The sequence below is a fragment of the Salvelinus namaycush genome, chromosome 20 (genome assembly GCF_016432855.1).
Source record: "Salvelinus namaycush isolate Seneca chromosome 20, SaNama_1.0, whole genome shotgun sequence".
In the NCBI taxonomy this organism is placed as follows: Eukaryota; Metazoa; Chordata; class Actinopteri; order Salmoniformes; family Salmonidae; genus Salvelinus; species Salvelinus namaycush.
Window position 1 is genome coordinate 36,918,286 of NC_052326.1, and position 16,975 is coordinate 36,935,260.

Here is a 16,975-nt window from a genome sequence, read left to right on the forward strand (position 1 = left end):
TGTGAACACTGAGGCTGCATTCGCTTTAAGTTACAGACAGTGACCAAGTAGGCTACTGTGGCTATTTGATCATAAAGTAGCTCTACCAGAGTGGCCTACCATCAAAAACAATGGAAAAAATGCATCCAATAACATTGTAACATGGAAATAGCTGTTCTATCATTCAGCCTACAGTAGTGGTGGTGTTCAGCAGCCAATGTGTGATGTTCAATGTAGGCCTACATTCCATGAGCTTTTCGAAAAAAAACATGTTGGGATTGACATTAACCTGTTTATCCACTTGTCCTTCAGACATGGAGGTGACTGAAAATGTTGTTGTTTGATGCAAGAAACCACTTTACAAAATAAAATGCATTATTATTCCCATACCATTATAACAGAGAATCAGACAAATGATGCTACCCTCTGCCTATTGGCTACTTAGCTTATTCAAGCCTGTCTCAAAATACAATACTGCCCCTTTAAGACAAAAAAAGCTCTTTATCTGACTCGCTTTTCAAAAAGGTCTAGAAATGTCCACCTTTTGTGCTCTTGTAGAAAGCAATCACTCCCCCATTGCTGACTATAAATGATCTATAACTAGGCTAGTAACTCACTAACTAGTAAAGGCTATGAACAAATGTCCAGGCATGGCTTCAGTACATGCAGCTTTGATCTCAAAACAAGCACATCTACTCACCACCACTCATGCTGTAAACACAGTCCAGTTCAAAGTGAATGGCACAGATCCAAATATGGCAATAGTCTATTTGCATATAGGCCTACTGCAGCTCTGATTGGTTATGCCACACCAGTCTTTTTAGAGTACTGGCTGAGTCATGTGTGTCAATGCAATAGAATCCTACTCCAAAGCGTTCTGCATAGTTCGTTTTGTTTCGGTATGTTGCATTGAACACTAATATTGCGTTGATTCGATCACAATTTCCACAGTAAAGGTTAACTTTGATAATGTTAACAAAAGGGGAACAGGGCCGGTTCTTACATTTTTGCCACACTAGGCAAGACAAAATGCCCCCTGGGATGTAGCCTACCATGTTGGACAGCAATGGAATTTGATGAATGCCCATCCATGGTAGGCCCACCATTTGTAAAACAGGCCATTGCATTGGCTTTATTTGTCACACCCTGATCTGTTTCACCTGTCTTGTGCTTGCCTCCACCCCGCTCCAGGTGTTGCCCATTTTCCCCATTATACCCTGTGCATTTATACCTGTGTTTTCTGTTTGTCTGTTGCCAGTTTGTCTTATTCGTCATGCCTACCAGCATATTTTCCCCGTATGCCTGATTCGTGTTAGTTCCTGTTTTCTAGTTCTCCCGGTTTTTGACCATCCTGCCTGCCCTGAGCTTGCCTGCTGTTCTGTACCTTTTGACACTGCCCTAGATTACTGACCCCTCCCTGCCCTGAGCCTGCCTGCCGTTCTGTACTTTACGGACTCTGGCCTGGATTACTGACCTCTGCCTGCCCTTGACCTGTTGATTGCCTGCTCCCTGTTTTGTAAATAAACATTTGTTATTTCGAACTATCTGCATATGGGTCTTATCTTGAGGTCTGATATTATTAGTCTTGATTCATGTGACTAATCAATTTGGCTATTTAAGCTCTGAATATCAGCTAACCAACTTTATCAGGCGTTATCGTGAGCCTATTTGCAATGTGTTTACACAGCAGGAAATGCAGAAGTACTTTTTCTGCTTTGCTATGATCAGCTTGTCAAAAATGTACAGAAACAAACTTGAAACCACTGATCATGACAATTGGGTGAAACTCCAACTCCACAACTCCAACAGTTGTGATTGTCCATTCCATATTAATTTTACTTAGACCTGTCTTGTTTTAGGATATGTTGTTTGTTAAGCTGACAGCACATGTTTTATTTGATTGGGCGCCATTTTAGGTTAGGCTATTTGATCAGAGAAACCTGCATGATGTTAAGTGTCCGTTCAATACATTGCCAAACATTTTATCTCCAGCCTGTAACTACAGAAAAGGCCACATACTCTTCTACCATATCCTGTATCTGCTACATGATTCATTTTAGATAATAAAATAATAATAATTTGACGGAATGTTGGTGGAGCGTCACAGCAATGCGTCTTTCCAACAGCACCCTGGAGAGGCGCATTGGGAATGGACAAGCAAAATATTTTGCGCACCTGCCTTTGACAAAGTGGGCATTGGTTATCACAGGGCGGCATCAGCGCTCAACTAAAAAGCCCATTACGCCACTGGTTGAGAGAAATTGTCATTGTTTTTGGGCAGAATTACGTGAGGTTTTATGTTTTGTTGTTGGAGGTGCATCTTGGACGCTTTAGCTCTGAAAATGCCGCCCACCTAATCCTGCCTGAGTGGGCCGGCCGTGAGGGGGAAAACTCTAGAAAGTTGAGGGAAGTTCAATCTCGTGCTTCTCTGCACAGGCTGATATTTCTTCTGAGTGGCAGTCCCCGCGCATTTGTGCAGCTTAAATGGAACATTGCCCACTACATAACCTCAAGTGTCAAATAAATGCAGTGTATCAGGGGAATACCATTGTTTAGTGACAAATAGGTTATATTAATTTAACGCTTGCAGGCTATCCATTATCATGCAGATGGATATGAATTAAGTATTTTGATGTTTACTATTTCAAGACCAACATCCTTTTAATTTGGTTTGGAAATGTAATAGAACATGCTCTGTATCTGGAGTTTTGTGAGTTTCAAGGTGCATGGGTGTTGTTGGATCAACATAAAGGGAATGTGCTCATTAACCTTTATCAGTTTTATGCTGATTTGTGAGTGTATTAAGTAGAGTGGAGCCAACTGTTATTGCTCTATGGAAGCATAATTAGGCCTACAAAATTGGGCAATATGAGGTATGCAGACATTGATTCTGTAAAATCTGTCCATCTGTAGGCCTATATGGGTGCACTAGACGTAGGCTACATACACTGAATAAAAATATAAACGCAACATGCAACAATTTCAAAGATTTTACGGAGTTACAGTTCATATAAGGAAATCAATCAATCAAAATAAATTGAATAGGCCCTAATCTATGGATTTCACATGACTGGGAATATAGATATGCATCGGTTGGTCAAACATACCTTAAAAAAAAGGTAGGGAAGTGGATCAGAAAACCAGTCAGTATCTGGTGTGACCACCATTTGCCTCATGCAGCGTGACATCTCCTTCGCATAGAGTTGATCACGCTGTTGATTGTGGCCTGTTGAATGTTGTCCAACTCCTCTTCAATGGCTGTGCGAAGTTTCTGGATCTTGCGGGGTACTGGAACTCGCTGTCATACATGTCGATCCAGAGCATCCATGCTCAATGGGTGATATGTCTGGTGAGTATGCTGGCCATTGAAGAACTGGAAAATGTTCAACTTCCAGGAATTGTGTACAGATCCTTGCGACATGGGGCCATGCATTATCATGCTGAGGTGATGGACGAGGATGAATGGTATGACAATGGGCCTCACGATCGCGTCACGGTATCTCTGTGCATTCAAATTCCCATCAATAAAATGCACTTGTGTTTGTTGTACGTAGCTTATGGCTGATCATACTACAGTATAACCCCACCACTACCATGGGACACTCTGTTCAAAATGTTGACCGCTTGCCCACACAAAGCCATACACGTGGTCTGCGGTTGTGAGGCCAGTTGGACGTACTGCCAAATTCTCTAAAATGACATTGGAGGTGGCTTATGGTAGAGAAATTAACATTCAATTATCTGGCAACAGCTCTGGTGGACATTCCTGCGGTCAACATGCCAATTGAACGCTCGCTCAAACTTGAGACATCTGTAGCATTGTGTTGTGTTACAAAATGGCACATTTTAAAGTGGCCTTTTATTGGCCCCAGCACAAGGTGCACCTGTGTATTGATCATGCTATTTAATCAGCTTCTTGATATGCCACACCTGTCAGGTGGATGGATTATCTTGGCAAAGGAGAAATGCTCACTAACAAGGATGTAAACAATTATGTGCACAAAATTTGAGAGAAATACGCTTTCTCTCTGGGATCTTTTATTTCAGCTCATGAAACATGGGGTCAACACTTTACATGTTGCATTTATATTTTTGTTTAGTATAACTGCCCATATAAAAGCCACCACCAAATTGAAATATGAAAGCCAGTCATTTGAAGATTGAGTTTAGGTAACTGGAAGTGGCCCGACAGAGAGAGCAACGACAGAATGATATTGAATACTCACTCGCTCTTTCTCAATTCAATTCAAACGTGAAATAAACAATTAACAGTAAAGATTACTCACAAAAGTTTCAAAGGAATAGATACATTTCAAAGGTTATATTATGGCTATGTACAGTGTTGTAACAATGTGCAACTGGTTGGAGTACGAAAGGGAAAATAAATCTCACATAAATATTTATCACTATCTCACGCCGCTCTCTCTCTCTCTCCAATTACATGTATCCCGTGATAGAGTTCCTCAGGGGACGCTACTGACAAGATTACGTGTGCCGTGCGTGAAAGGGTTTATTTCGACAGGAGAGTGGAATTGTTTAGGGCATGGACTTAACGTCTCCGTTTAAATGTAATAACTATTAATCGAAACGAAGTATTTGAAGACTTGTTGGTTGATACACTTTAATGATGATATATCAGGCACGTCAGTTTGCACATGGCATTGGACAATAATGAAGTTGCTGAATAGCGACGCACTTGCATTGTTTGAGAAATTTCTGAAGAACGTCAGTAGTAGCCTATAGTGGAGAAGCAGAACGTTTTTTTTTTTTTTTTTAGACGAATACATTTCTTTCGCCTGACTGACGGATGCGTGCCTAGGCCTACAAAAATATTTATGGAATTGAGCAGAGAACATTCGAATTTCGGAGGAATACCTTGATAGACAACCTTCATCATGATGAATCGGGCTTTCTGGGATGCGATATTTCTCATTACTGGTGAGTTCAAGGAAAAAAACAGTTGGTAAAATATTTTAATGAGTAAAATGTTAAATAAAACATGGATTTTAGTAAATTGGAATTTGCTATACCATAAGGGAAAAGGTCCTTATTATTTCCTAATAAACTAGCTCTGCTTCTGTAGAACCTTTTCCTTACAAATAGAATAAAACCTCAACCAGGGGTCCCTGAAAAAGCAGAGAGAAACGACAATTGTAAATACAAAATATTAACAGTAACCTCTATCTCTCAAATATATTTTCGTGGGCATCAGAAAGGACAAAGTTGATACTCCAGGCCTATATAGCCTAACCTAGCCTACTCATACGCTGGGCATTGGGTTTCCAGGTTTGATTGAATATGGCTCCAATTTGTGAATTCTAACAATTTTTGTGGCTAACCCTCAGGGTCAGTGACATTTCACCTTTTCTATGAGAAAAAAAAGATGGTTGGCCTACCAATGAGCCACCGTTGATGTTTGATGTAGCATGCGTTAACTGCCAGTTCAGACCTATTCATAGGTTTCTAATGGCCTCATCCTTTTAGTAGGGAGGGAATACTTGACCCTGCTACTGTTATTGGTTGTTCAGTCACACTGGTTTGTGTCCAAAATATAACCCTATTCTCTACACAGTGTACTAATTTTGACATGGGGTCTTAGGGCTTGGGTTAAAAGTAGTGCACTATGTAGGGAATAGGGTGCCATTGGGGACATTTCCTGCCTTGACACAGCATTCATCTGCCCTCTCTATTTCTGGTCTTTGTACCTTGTTACGCTCACAGTGTCCTTAGCAACATCACAGGGATGTCACTCATTTAACTGACGCTCAGTGTTAAAAAACAAAAAAAGGTTGTATTTTTAACCATCATTTGAAATCTCGGAAAGGGAAGAGCTTGCAGGAAAATGGCCCTTCCTGAAACCCTTATGACAGACTGCAACCATCTCTTATCTATCTGAGCAGTATGGTGATGGCTAATTTGATACTCAGCACTTTCATTGTCTGAGTGGCGCAGCGGTCTAAGGCACTGCATCTCAGTGCTAGAGGCGTCACTACAGACCATGGTTTGATTCCAGGCTGTATCACAACCGGCCGTGATTGACAACAAGATGGCGCCGAAGAACATGGCTGACGTTTTACATTCTCCCAACCAATTGTGATATTTTGTTCGTTTTTTGCGTTTTAATTTTTTTAACTTATTGTGTACATAATGTTGCTCTTATGACTGAAAATAACTTATTCTTGAACAGCACTGTTGGTTAAGGTCTTGTAAGTAAGCATTTCACGGTAAAGTCTACACTTGTTGTATTTGGCGCATGTGACAAATAAAGTTTGATTTGATTGGGAGTCCCATAGGGCGGCGCACAATTTTCCCAGCGTCTTTAGGGTTTGGCTGGGGTAGGCCGTCATTCTAAATAAGAATTTGTTCTTTACTGACTTGCCTAGTTAAATAAAGGTTAAATTAAAAAAATGCATATCTCCATATCACTGAATAACAATCGTGTCTCATTAGGTGCCTTACAGTATTCTAATTGTGTGATCTCTCTCCCAAGATCTGTCTATATTAAGACTATCCCAGCTTAGACCTATTGTAGACCCATTGTAGTGTGTTCATCCTATTGCCACTCTTGGACTACTCAACTGGTAAGAGGAGCTCCAAACATAATGGTAAATGTGAGAGTTATGAGTACAGAACATGCCTCAGCATGCAATCCACAATGAGCCCAGTGCAATATAAAAAAGAGAAGTGGTTAATTAGGGTCAAGTACTAGAAATAAGATAATATAATACGATTGTAGTGCAAAGATCTCCTGGCAAGAGCCAAGACATCGAACAGAAGAGGGAGGTGGAAAGCAATCGTGGAAATTCTATCCTCCCAATGGGGCAAAGTGGTTTAAGTCAAGTAAGTTTGATATGTGAACATGTACTGTAGTGGTTTGGAAACAGAAAACAAAAATCAGTGTTCTTAGGTAGTACCCCCATGGCTACGTTTACACAGGCAGCCTAATTCTGATATTTGTTTCACTAATTGGTCTTTTGACCAATCGGATAAGCTCTGAAAAAGTGATGATGTGAAAAGATCTGATGTGGCTGCGCAGCCCATTTCAGTCAGTTTCACCTCAGTGAATAGTACTCAGGATGATAAGTGGGGATCTAATGGCGCCTTGTTTTGTGTTCCAACTGGGAGATTAGTTATACTTTAAGAGCAACAAGTCATCTGGAGACGGCCTGTTTCTCTGATTTGTCAACTATTAAAGCCAACTGGAATTTAGTTTGTTTCTTTCGCTGATCATTCTTGACATTATTACTGATGTGTGTACTTTATCATTTCATAATCTGTTTCTTCCAATAGGTTCCCTCTTTACATATGGAACAAGCCAGGATAATTCCACTATTGTTACTAATTCTACAATGACCACCACACCTCCTGTAACTACCACCACTACCACTGTAAATGTTACTACCTCTTCTACTACCACCACCAGTATCACCACTACAACCACCATTCCAGTGAAAAGTATGTATTTGTGTGTGTGTGTGTGTGTTTTGTCTCTGTGTGTGTGTATGTGCAGGTGACTGCACACACACACATTTTATAAATGCCTTTATAAAACCTCTCTACAGAGTGCTCCAGAGAATTGTTCACCTCTTCAGACTCATTGACTGGTGCCAATGTTAATTCAAGGCTTTTCTAGTGAAGAGTCAGATGGCAACAGAGAATGCATTTAAAAAGTGAACACATACTAAGCTAAACATTAATTAATTGGTTTATTTTTTTCATAAATCTAGTTTCTCAGCCTGGATAGAATGTAGCAACAAAAAAAAATAAAGTAGCCTAAATCCCAGGTTACCATCACATTTCCGTCATTATCTGCGAGGCACCATGTAAAATCCAGAAATGCCCTAATGACTAATTTCCGTTCCTCCTAAATGTTATCCTCGACTGACTGACAAAATTACATGAAGAGAGAGATGGATCTGTATCCCAAATAGTGCACTATGTAGGGAATAGGGTTCCATGTTTGACCAGAGCCCTATGGTCCCTGGTCAAAAATAGTGCACTATAGTGAATAGGGTACAATTTGGGACTCTGCTAGAGAGGGGCTGAGGGGTAGCAGGGGCAGATGCCTCAGGGAAGAACAGAGAGCTTTATACAGACTCTGAAAGAGAGAGGGGAGAAAGGACAATGCATGTAGGCTGGAATCCAACCAGCCATTTACTAATGGAATGAAGTGTGTTACGGTCGGCTGTACTGCAGCAGTCTATCTGTCTGTTCATCCTCTCTTTCTTTTTCACTCACTCCCTCTCTTCCTCCCTCTGAATGCCACATTGTGACATCTGTTTTGGCTGCCCGAGAAAAGATACTCAGACTTTTGTTTGGGCCAGTCAGGTTGGAATTTGGAACCCTGACTGTATAGTTGATGAGTAAGAAATTCGTCCAGACACAAAAAATGTGGTTACCGTGTTCTTTCTGAGTTCTGACCCCTTCAGCTCATCCCAATGTTAATTTATTTCAGAAGATTAATTCTGTTATTCTAGCCATAATAAATCAAGTTTGATTGGATGTAAAGGGAAGAGGAGAGAGGCTGTGTCTGAAAAGCTTACTAGCTGTCAAATCCTTGTCTCCTCTGTCCTTGTTTCCTGAATTCCTCTCAAAGCTCAATAGAGTAGAGCTCGGAAGGAGGGACCTTTTGATCCACTCCATAAGGAGGAAGCAAGGACATGATGGCTAGTAATCTTTTCAGACACAACCATGGAGTGAAAAGGGTGAGTTTTACTTCCTGGCTTCAGGGATGTGCTTTCCAGACCTCTAATGGGTTTGATGATGGACAGATGTTTTGTTTTGCTGTGTCGTGGCACTGGGGATTTGACATGGGGTTAGACTTGTCCCTTGGAGGGCCCTGTCCCTGACATAAGCCATGACAAAACCCCAGTCACTCAGAGATGTAACAAAAGGCTTAGAATAAGTCTCCTCTGCCTCAGGAACTTCCCCAACTGGAGGCGTGGGAGTAGATTTTGACATTGTTTTCCAAGAATTAAGTTATTTTAGATCTATGACACTGACTGACCTATGGAGTTTTGGTAAGGCGTATGGCCAGGTTATTGGGCTCTTTTACAGTATAATCCTACAAAGAGAGAAACGGCATGTTGGAGGGGATCAGTTTGAGCAAAGCGCAGAGCAGAATTTCTAATCTTCATCACATATTTGGAATACAAGGTGATTTGTAAATCATTGAGTATGTGCAATCTGACTGCAATCCAGTTGCACAATGTTTTGGACTTTCAATACAGACCCTGTGGCTGTTTTAGAAATACCCTTAAATGTCATTCTTTCTCTCTGTCAGAGTTTGTTGCAGCAGCTGTTCGATCCCACTTCGATGACTGTCCTGACTCCCACAGCCACTTCTGTTTCCATGGCACCTGTCGTTTCTTGATTCTGGAGGAGACGCCTGCATGTGTGTAAGTTCAACTTCTCTTGCTCTCTCGCTGATACACGCACCCACATAGTTGAAATAAGGCTACGTCCCACAGTAAGGCATTGTCGTCATTATTTCAAAATCAGGTGAATCATTGTGTTACTCTGTCTGTATGGGAAATTGTTCTTCGATAATGAACTTGTGACCTGTCCTTGCTGGTGACCTGTCACAAGTAAGCTGTAAAAAGTTAGCATATGTCTTAATTATTTTATTTGGAGTGGTCACCAGTTAGTAGGATTTATGGAGAGTTTGTTGGGTAAGCCACCCAGTTTTAGGTCTGTCTGTGACATCCAATTTCTTATCCCAGTTACTAATAATCATGTACCCATTAAGAAAATTACTGTAAAAACTTAAATCCCTGTGGATTGATGAGTAATTGAAAAATTGTATGGTTGAGAGGGATGAGGCAAAGGGAATGGCAATTTAAGTCTGGCTGCACAACTGATTGGCAAACGTACTGCAAATTGAGAAATCATGTGACTAAACTGAATAAAAAGAAGAATAAACTACACTATGAAACAAAGATAAATGACAAAGAATGATAGTAAAAAGCTTTGGAGCACCTTAAATTATATTCTAGGAAAAAACGCAAACTCAGCTCTTCCATTCATTGAATCAGATGGCTCATTCATTACAAAACCCACTGATATTGCCAACTACTTTAATGTTTTTTTCATTGGCAAGATTAGCAAACTTAGGCATGATATGCCATCAACAAATGCTGACACTACACATCCAAGTATATCTGACCAAATTATGAAAGACAAGAATTGTAATTTTGAATTCTGTAAAGTGAGCGTGGAAGAGCGGGGGAAAAACTGGCTCAAGTAGCTGACCAATCAGTCTGTTACCAACCCTTAGTAAATTTTTGGAGAAAATGGTGTTTGACCAGATACAATGCTATTTTACAGTAAACAAATTGACAACAGACTTTCAGCACGCTTATAGGGAAGGACATTCAACAAGCACAGAACTTACACAAATGACTGATGATTGGCTGAGTGAAATTGACGATAAGATTGGGGGGCTGTTTTGTTCAGACTTCAGTGTGGCTTTTGACATTATCGATCATAGTCTGCTGCTGGAAAAACGTATGTGTTATTGGTTTACATCCCCTGCTATATTGTGTATAAAGAGTTACCTGTAACAGAACACAGAGGGCGTGGAAGCCTCTCCAACATAATCCAGGTAGAATCAGGAATTCCCCAGGGCACCTGTCTAGGCCAATCTTTACTAACGACAGTGTGTCTATGTATGCGGTGTATGAGTAAAGCCAGTGTGTCTATGTATGCAGATGACTCAACACACATCAGCTACTACAGCAACTGAAATGACTGCAACACTTAACAAAGAGCTGCAGTTAGTTTCAGAATGGGTGGCAAGGAATAGGTTATTCCTAAATATAAAAAAAAAAACTAAAAGCATTGTATTTGTGACAAGTCATTCACTAAACTCTACTAAATCTTGTACTAAATAATGTGGAAATTAAGCAAGTTGAGGTGACTAAACTGCTTGGAGTAACCCTACTGTCATGGTCAAAACATATTGATACAACAGTAGCTAAGATGGGGAGAAGTCTGTCCATAATAAAGTGCTGCTCTACCTTCTTAACAGCACAATCAACAAGGCAGGTCCTACAGGCCCTAGTTTTGTCACTCCTGGACTACTGTCGTGTGGTCAGGTGCCACAGAGGGACTCAGGAAAATTGCAATTGGCTCAGAACATGAATAATATGCATGTCAATCTCTCCTGGCTCAAAGTAGAGGAGAGATTGACTTCATCACTACTTGTATTTGTGAGAGGTATTGACATGTTGAAAGCACCGAGCTGTCTGTTTAAACGACTAGCACACAGCTCAGACACCCATGTATACCCCACAAGACATGCCACCAGAGGTCTCTTCACAGTCCCCAAATTCAGAACAGACTGGGAGGCACACAGTACCACATAGAGCCATGACTATATGGAACTCTATTCCACATCAGGTAACTGATGCAAGCAGTAGAATAAGATTTTTATAAAAATGAAAAATACACCTTATGGAACAGCAAGGACTGTGAAGCAATACACACATAGGCCCAGACATATGCATATATATACACACACGATAACATTTAGTGTTGTAGATAGTGGAGTATTGACCTCAGGGCACATACTTAGTGTGTTGTGAATTCTGTAATTAATGTATTGTCATGTTTTTTTAAATTGTTTAACTGCCTTAATTTTGCTGGACCCCAGGAAGAGTTAATGGGGATCCATAATAAATATAAATGCATCCAAAGTGTGTTTAGGATCTGTTCTGTCAGTGCTATGTTTGTACACTGATTCGCTGCAGTTTGTAGAGCTGGTCTGATCATGATACGAATTACACTGGCCTATGGAATTGGAGCGCGACAGTTCACTTCTCACTGAGTGAGATGAGCAGAAAAGGGAATTCCGTCCAGGGTTAGGTTCTTTGACCTAAACCCTTTACTAAAATGCTCTTTAGTAGCGACCTCTTGAGACACTTTATGGCATGTTCATAATAGAGGTCGACCGATTAATCGGAATGGCCGATTAATTAGGGCCGATTTCAAGTTTTCATAACAATCGGAAATCGGTATTTTTGGACACCGATTTGGCCGATTTTTTTATTTTATTTTAATTTTACTCCTTTATTTAATCTTTATTTAACTAGGCAAGTCAGTTAAGAACACATTCTTATTTTCAATGACGGCCTAGGAACGGTGGGTTAACTGCCTTGTTCAGGGGCAGAACGGCAGATTTTTACCTTGTCAGCTCGGGGATTCAATCTTGCAACCTTACAGTTAACTAGTCCAACGCTCTAACCACCTGCCTGTCATTGCACTCCACGAGGAGCCTGCCTGTTACGCGAATGCAGTAAGCCAAGGTAATTTGCTAGCTAGCATTAAACTTATCTTATAAAAAACAATCAATCAATCATAATCACTAGTTAACTACACATGGTTGACGATATTACTAGTTTATCTAGCGTGTCCTGCGTTGCATATAATCGATGCGGTGCCTATTCGTGAAAAAGGACTGTCCTTGCTCCAATGTGTACCTAAACATCAATGCCTTTCTTAAAATCAATACACAGAAGTATATATTTTTAAACCTGCATATTTAGCTAAAAGAAATCCAGGTTAACAGGCAATATTAACCAGGTGAAATTGTGTCACTTTTCTTGCGTTCATTGCATGCAGAGTCAGAGTATATGCAACAGTTTGGGCCGCCTAATTTGCCAGAATTTTACGTAATTATGACATAACATTGAAGGTTGTGCAATGTAACAGGAATATTTAGACTTATGGTAGCCACCCGTTAGATAGAATACGGAACGGTTCTGTATTTCACTGAAAGAATAAACATCTTGTTTTCGTGATGATAGTTTCCGGAATCGACCATATTAAGGACCTAAGGCTCGTATTTCTGTGTGTTATTATGTTATAATTAAGTCTATGATTTGATAGAGCAGTCTGACTGAGCGGTGGTAGGCACCAGCAGGCTCGTAAGCATTCATTCAAACAGCACTTTCGTGCATTTTGCCAGCAACTCTTTGCTGTGCTTCAAGCATTGCGCTGTTTATGACTTCAAGCCCATCAACTCCCGAGATTAGGCTGGTGTAATCGATGTGAAATGGCTAGCTAGTTAGCGGGGTGCGCGCTAATAGCGTTTCAAATGTCACTCGCTCTAAGACTTGGAGTAGTTATTCCCCTTGCTCTGCATGGGTAAAGCTGCTTCGAGGGTGGCTGTTGTCGATGTGTGGTCCTGGTTCGAGCCCATGTAGGGGCGAGGAGAGGGACGGAAGCTATACTGTTACACTGGCAATACTAAAGTGCCTATAAGAACATCCAATAGTCAAAGGTATATGAAATACAAATGGTATAGAGAGAAATAGTCCTATAATTCCTATAATAACTACAACCTAAAACTTCTTACCTGGGAATATTGAAGACTCATGTTAAAAGGAACCACCAGCTTTCATATGTTCTCATATTCTGAGCAAGGAACTTAAACGTTAGCTTTCTTACATGGCACATATTGCACTTTTACTTTCTTCTCCAACACTTTGTTTTTGCATTATTTAAACCAAATTGAACATGTTTCATTATTTATTTGAGGCTAAATTGATTTTATTGATGTATTATATTAAGTTAAAATAAGTGTTCGTTCAGTATTGTTGTAATTGTCATTATTAATAAATAGAAATCGGCCAATTAATCGGTACCGGCTTTTTTTGGTCCTCCAATAATCGGCATCGGTATCGGCGTTGAAAAATCATAATCGGCCGACCTCTTGTTCATAATACGAAGGGTATTGTATGGGTAGCAATATGATGCAGAATAGTTTTGCAGACTGAACTATTCTTTCTGAAACGTAGGGCTAATAGTTCTACTTACCTGTTCTACTTCATTCATCTCTACCTCTATTAGTCTCTTCCATAGAGAGACAATATATTTATAGATGTTATATTTAATGCTGTTGTTTCTCCATTGCAAATGGAGTCAGTGAGTTTGTCAAAAGCCTTGAAGGATCAAATCCATGCTGCTGTATGAAGTTTTATGTTCTTTCTCCACTTCATGTTTGACAGCTGTCACCAAGGCTTCGTAGGGATGCGATGTGAGCACGCCGACCTGCTAGCTGTGGTGGCCACCAATCACAGGCAACAGACAGTTGCCACGGTGCTAGTTCTGTGTGTGATTGGTTGTGTCTTGACGATGCTGCTCTGCACCCTTTTACAGTAAGTACATGATGTCTGCTTAATAGGAAAATCTCACCATGACTTATCCCATTTACTGAAATAGCATATCATAAAGACAACTACGTGGTTGATTAACCAACCACACTGTGCTTAACCAACCACACTGTGATTCTGCTCAATGTGCTGTCCACAAGAGAACAGCAATCTCCCTCTGACACTGCCCATTCACTGAGCCTACATACTTTGTGTAGACATCTGCGTCATTACACTGTGATTAACCAAACATACTGCACATGCTACCATGATGAGTTTGTCCATGAAGTAAGATTAAAAACCCTCCACTGGTCTTTAGAAGGTCATTTGGTGTGTTGACCTGAAATCATTCGTCATGAAGAGTTTGTCCTCTCTCTCCCAGTTGCTGGTGGAGGCGGGACGGTTTGGGGCGGAGGCACAGACTCCACTGTGCCCCAGAGAAACAAGGCAGTATGCTGAAGGGCCGAGGGTCCTGCTGTCACTCTGAAAGTGGTACAGACTTCAACTTACTTTTCATTTTGTACTTTTACCTAGTTTTTTATTTTGTCTGTCACATTCCCAACTGTCATCATGTTGGAAATTTGAAACTACAGGGGTTCTAATTATGGTAATTGGTATGGGGTATTTTTGTACTCAACTGGACAGGGTAGATGGCTATAAGCCCTAGAGTTCGGTTTAATGGCCTACTGTGTCCAATCTGCTGAAGCATACTGAACCTTTCTATGTGCATATAGGACCCATCTGGTTTGATCATGACAGTATTAAAGGCTCACACTGTGTATGGGAACCATTGAGGTGTTGCTGACACTGCTGTAGCTAATTGATGTTTCCTGTCCTTTACATCCATAGACAAGTAGAACTCTCTCACTGGAGGTCTCTACTCTAGCTCTCACACAGGGCTATGAGAACACTATACTGAGAAAAAATTGTTATGCCCATATTAGAACAGGGTTCTCTATAGACTGCTATTAAGGCTATGCTTACTACTGTACTCTGTCTCATGCTGTATGAACTTTGAATGTTCTTGACTCGTGTTTTGGGGGAAGTACACACTAACAACATTATCATCACACCCAGACCGCAATGTCAATGAAATTATGAACCACCTTCCTCCATAGATATACTGTACTGTAGTTAGATGTTTGAAAGACTCAGGTCTTCTCAGTGGCCTCTCTTACCCAGCAGTGGCATGCTATGGGTCTATCTGATGGTTATGCAAACCCAGGACCAATATTTCCTTAACTTCTGCCCCCTCATGTAAGTTTCCTATATCATGTAGAAATTTGACTTCTTCTGAAACACAATTTTAGAATATAATGTACTTTTCTGTTATAATTGAATGACATGTTCTGTTTCTACTTTGTCCTCACATCCCTTATTCACAAGGTACCATTGGGATTGTGTTTTGTTGTTTTTAGGTGGCCTAGACTAGACTCTATCTCTGTTTGGTGGGATAGTGTGTTTTTATTGTAGTCAAGATCAGAGGTTATACACAATGGTTGGGAACTCATCTCTCATTTAAAACAGCAATCAGACAATTCTCCTGGAATTGTCTCCAAACCTTAGTGCATAGAGTAGACTGTAGTGACTTTGAGCATGACTTCTGAGTCTCCATACCACATTGTCCTTTTTACAAAATGGGTTGATATGGCTATCTGATTTCCTTGTTTTTTTATCTTATAATTTCCCCTCAGTGGTGTAAGAGAAGAACTCCTGCTTGGAACGCTAGGGATTATCATGATGGGCTGCCTTCTCTCTTCCTCTGTCCATTCAACCCTAAAGACTGCTGGGACATATGGATCATACCTAAGATGGGCATCAGACACCTGGCTAATAACATCCTCATAAGACTGAGAGGGAGGAGAGACCCCCTCTATCTCTATTACCAGACCAAGGGAGGCCCATTTGATGTGAGAGTTTCATGTCGTTTCAGAACCTCCGCACACTTGGAATACTGTGATCTCACTACTGTTTTAATGCATGGAGGAGAAGAGATGGGAACTGACCGGTCAGAAATACCAAATTCTCCGGAACAGCTCTCTGGAACTGGACTCGTGAACAGATACCCTCTAAATGGTGAGCGCTCAGTGTGACATCACTGTAAAGATGATGAAGTCAAGGACATGACAAGGAACATGCTGGACATAAGATAAATACTTTTTACAACTTGGTGTCCTGTGGGGTTTTTGGCCCATGAAAGCAACTATTTCAGATTTCGATTTGAGGTATAACTTTGTTTTATTCACTCAAAATCTTCCATTTTTGTCTTTTAAGAAGCTAAACACAAGCTAAAAACACAATGAACAATTGTTTCATCAAAACTTAAAGCGCACAGATTTAGGTGGGGCAAGAACATTTTAGTTTCTGTTTTAAGCAAGGGATATTGACACACCTCACCTGACAAAAATGGGAGATTGCTACTGGGACTCTTTAACCCCACTGTGGATTAAGGACCAATGGTGGGACTTGGACATAGATATGGGAGAAATTAAATGCATGCAAAAGAGTAGATTTTAGAGGACTGTATAGTCTCCAAAAACATTGCCAACCTATAATCCCTTAGTAACTTATCTACCACCATGTATCATTATTCCTGATATGACAGGCTTTCTATGAGTGTGCACATTGCATTGTACCTCAGATATTGTAGTGTTGGTTGTTTCTTTCCATTCCTGCACAAAACCGGCATTACATTTTCCAATTGACAAGTTAGTGATGCACATACAAACAGACATTGTTGTGTAGCACTTGTCTAGCACTCGTTTTATGCACATATGTTACTGGGAACATTGTATGCATGAGATTCTTATCATGACCTATTCTAGATGTACACTTCATTGTAT

General features: G+C 40.5%; 1 protein-coding gene across 1 annotated transcript; it reads left to right on the forward strand.

Annotated features, from left to right (window-relative positions):
• The first annotated feature begins 4,874 nt into the window (after positions 1-4,874).
• On the forward strand, positions 4,875-15,834 carry tgfa (transforming growth factor, alpha). The gene is made up of 6 exons (XM_039015395.1): positions 4,875-4,917; positions 7,270-7,434; positions 9,263-9,377; positions 13,989-14,090; positions 14,515-14,624; positions 15,827-15,834. Exons 1-6 carry the CDS (start codon positions 4,875-4,877, stop codon positions 15,832-15,834), a joined length of 543 nt encoding a protein of 180 aa, XP_038871323.1.
• The last annotated feature ends 1,141 nt before the right edge of the window (positions 15,835-16,975 follow it).

Bases quoted from the DNA above. Each gene is read 5' to 3' on its own strand.
- tgfa (XM_039015395.1), top strand. From the start codon at position 4,875: ATGATGAATCGGGCTTTCTGGGATGCGATATTTCTCATTACTG. The intron at 9,378-13,988 runs GTAAGTTCAACT...CATGTTTGACAG, and splicing joins GAGGAGACGCCTGCATGTGT to CTGTCACCAAGGCTTCGTAG. The intron at 14,091-14,514 runs GTGTGTGATTGG...TCTCTCTCCCAG, and splicing joins GTTGCCACGGTGCTAGTTCT to TTGCTGGTGGAGGCGGGACG.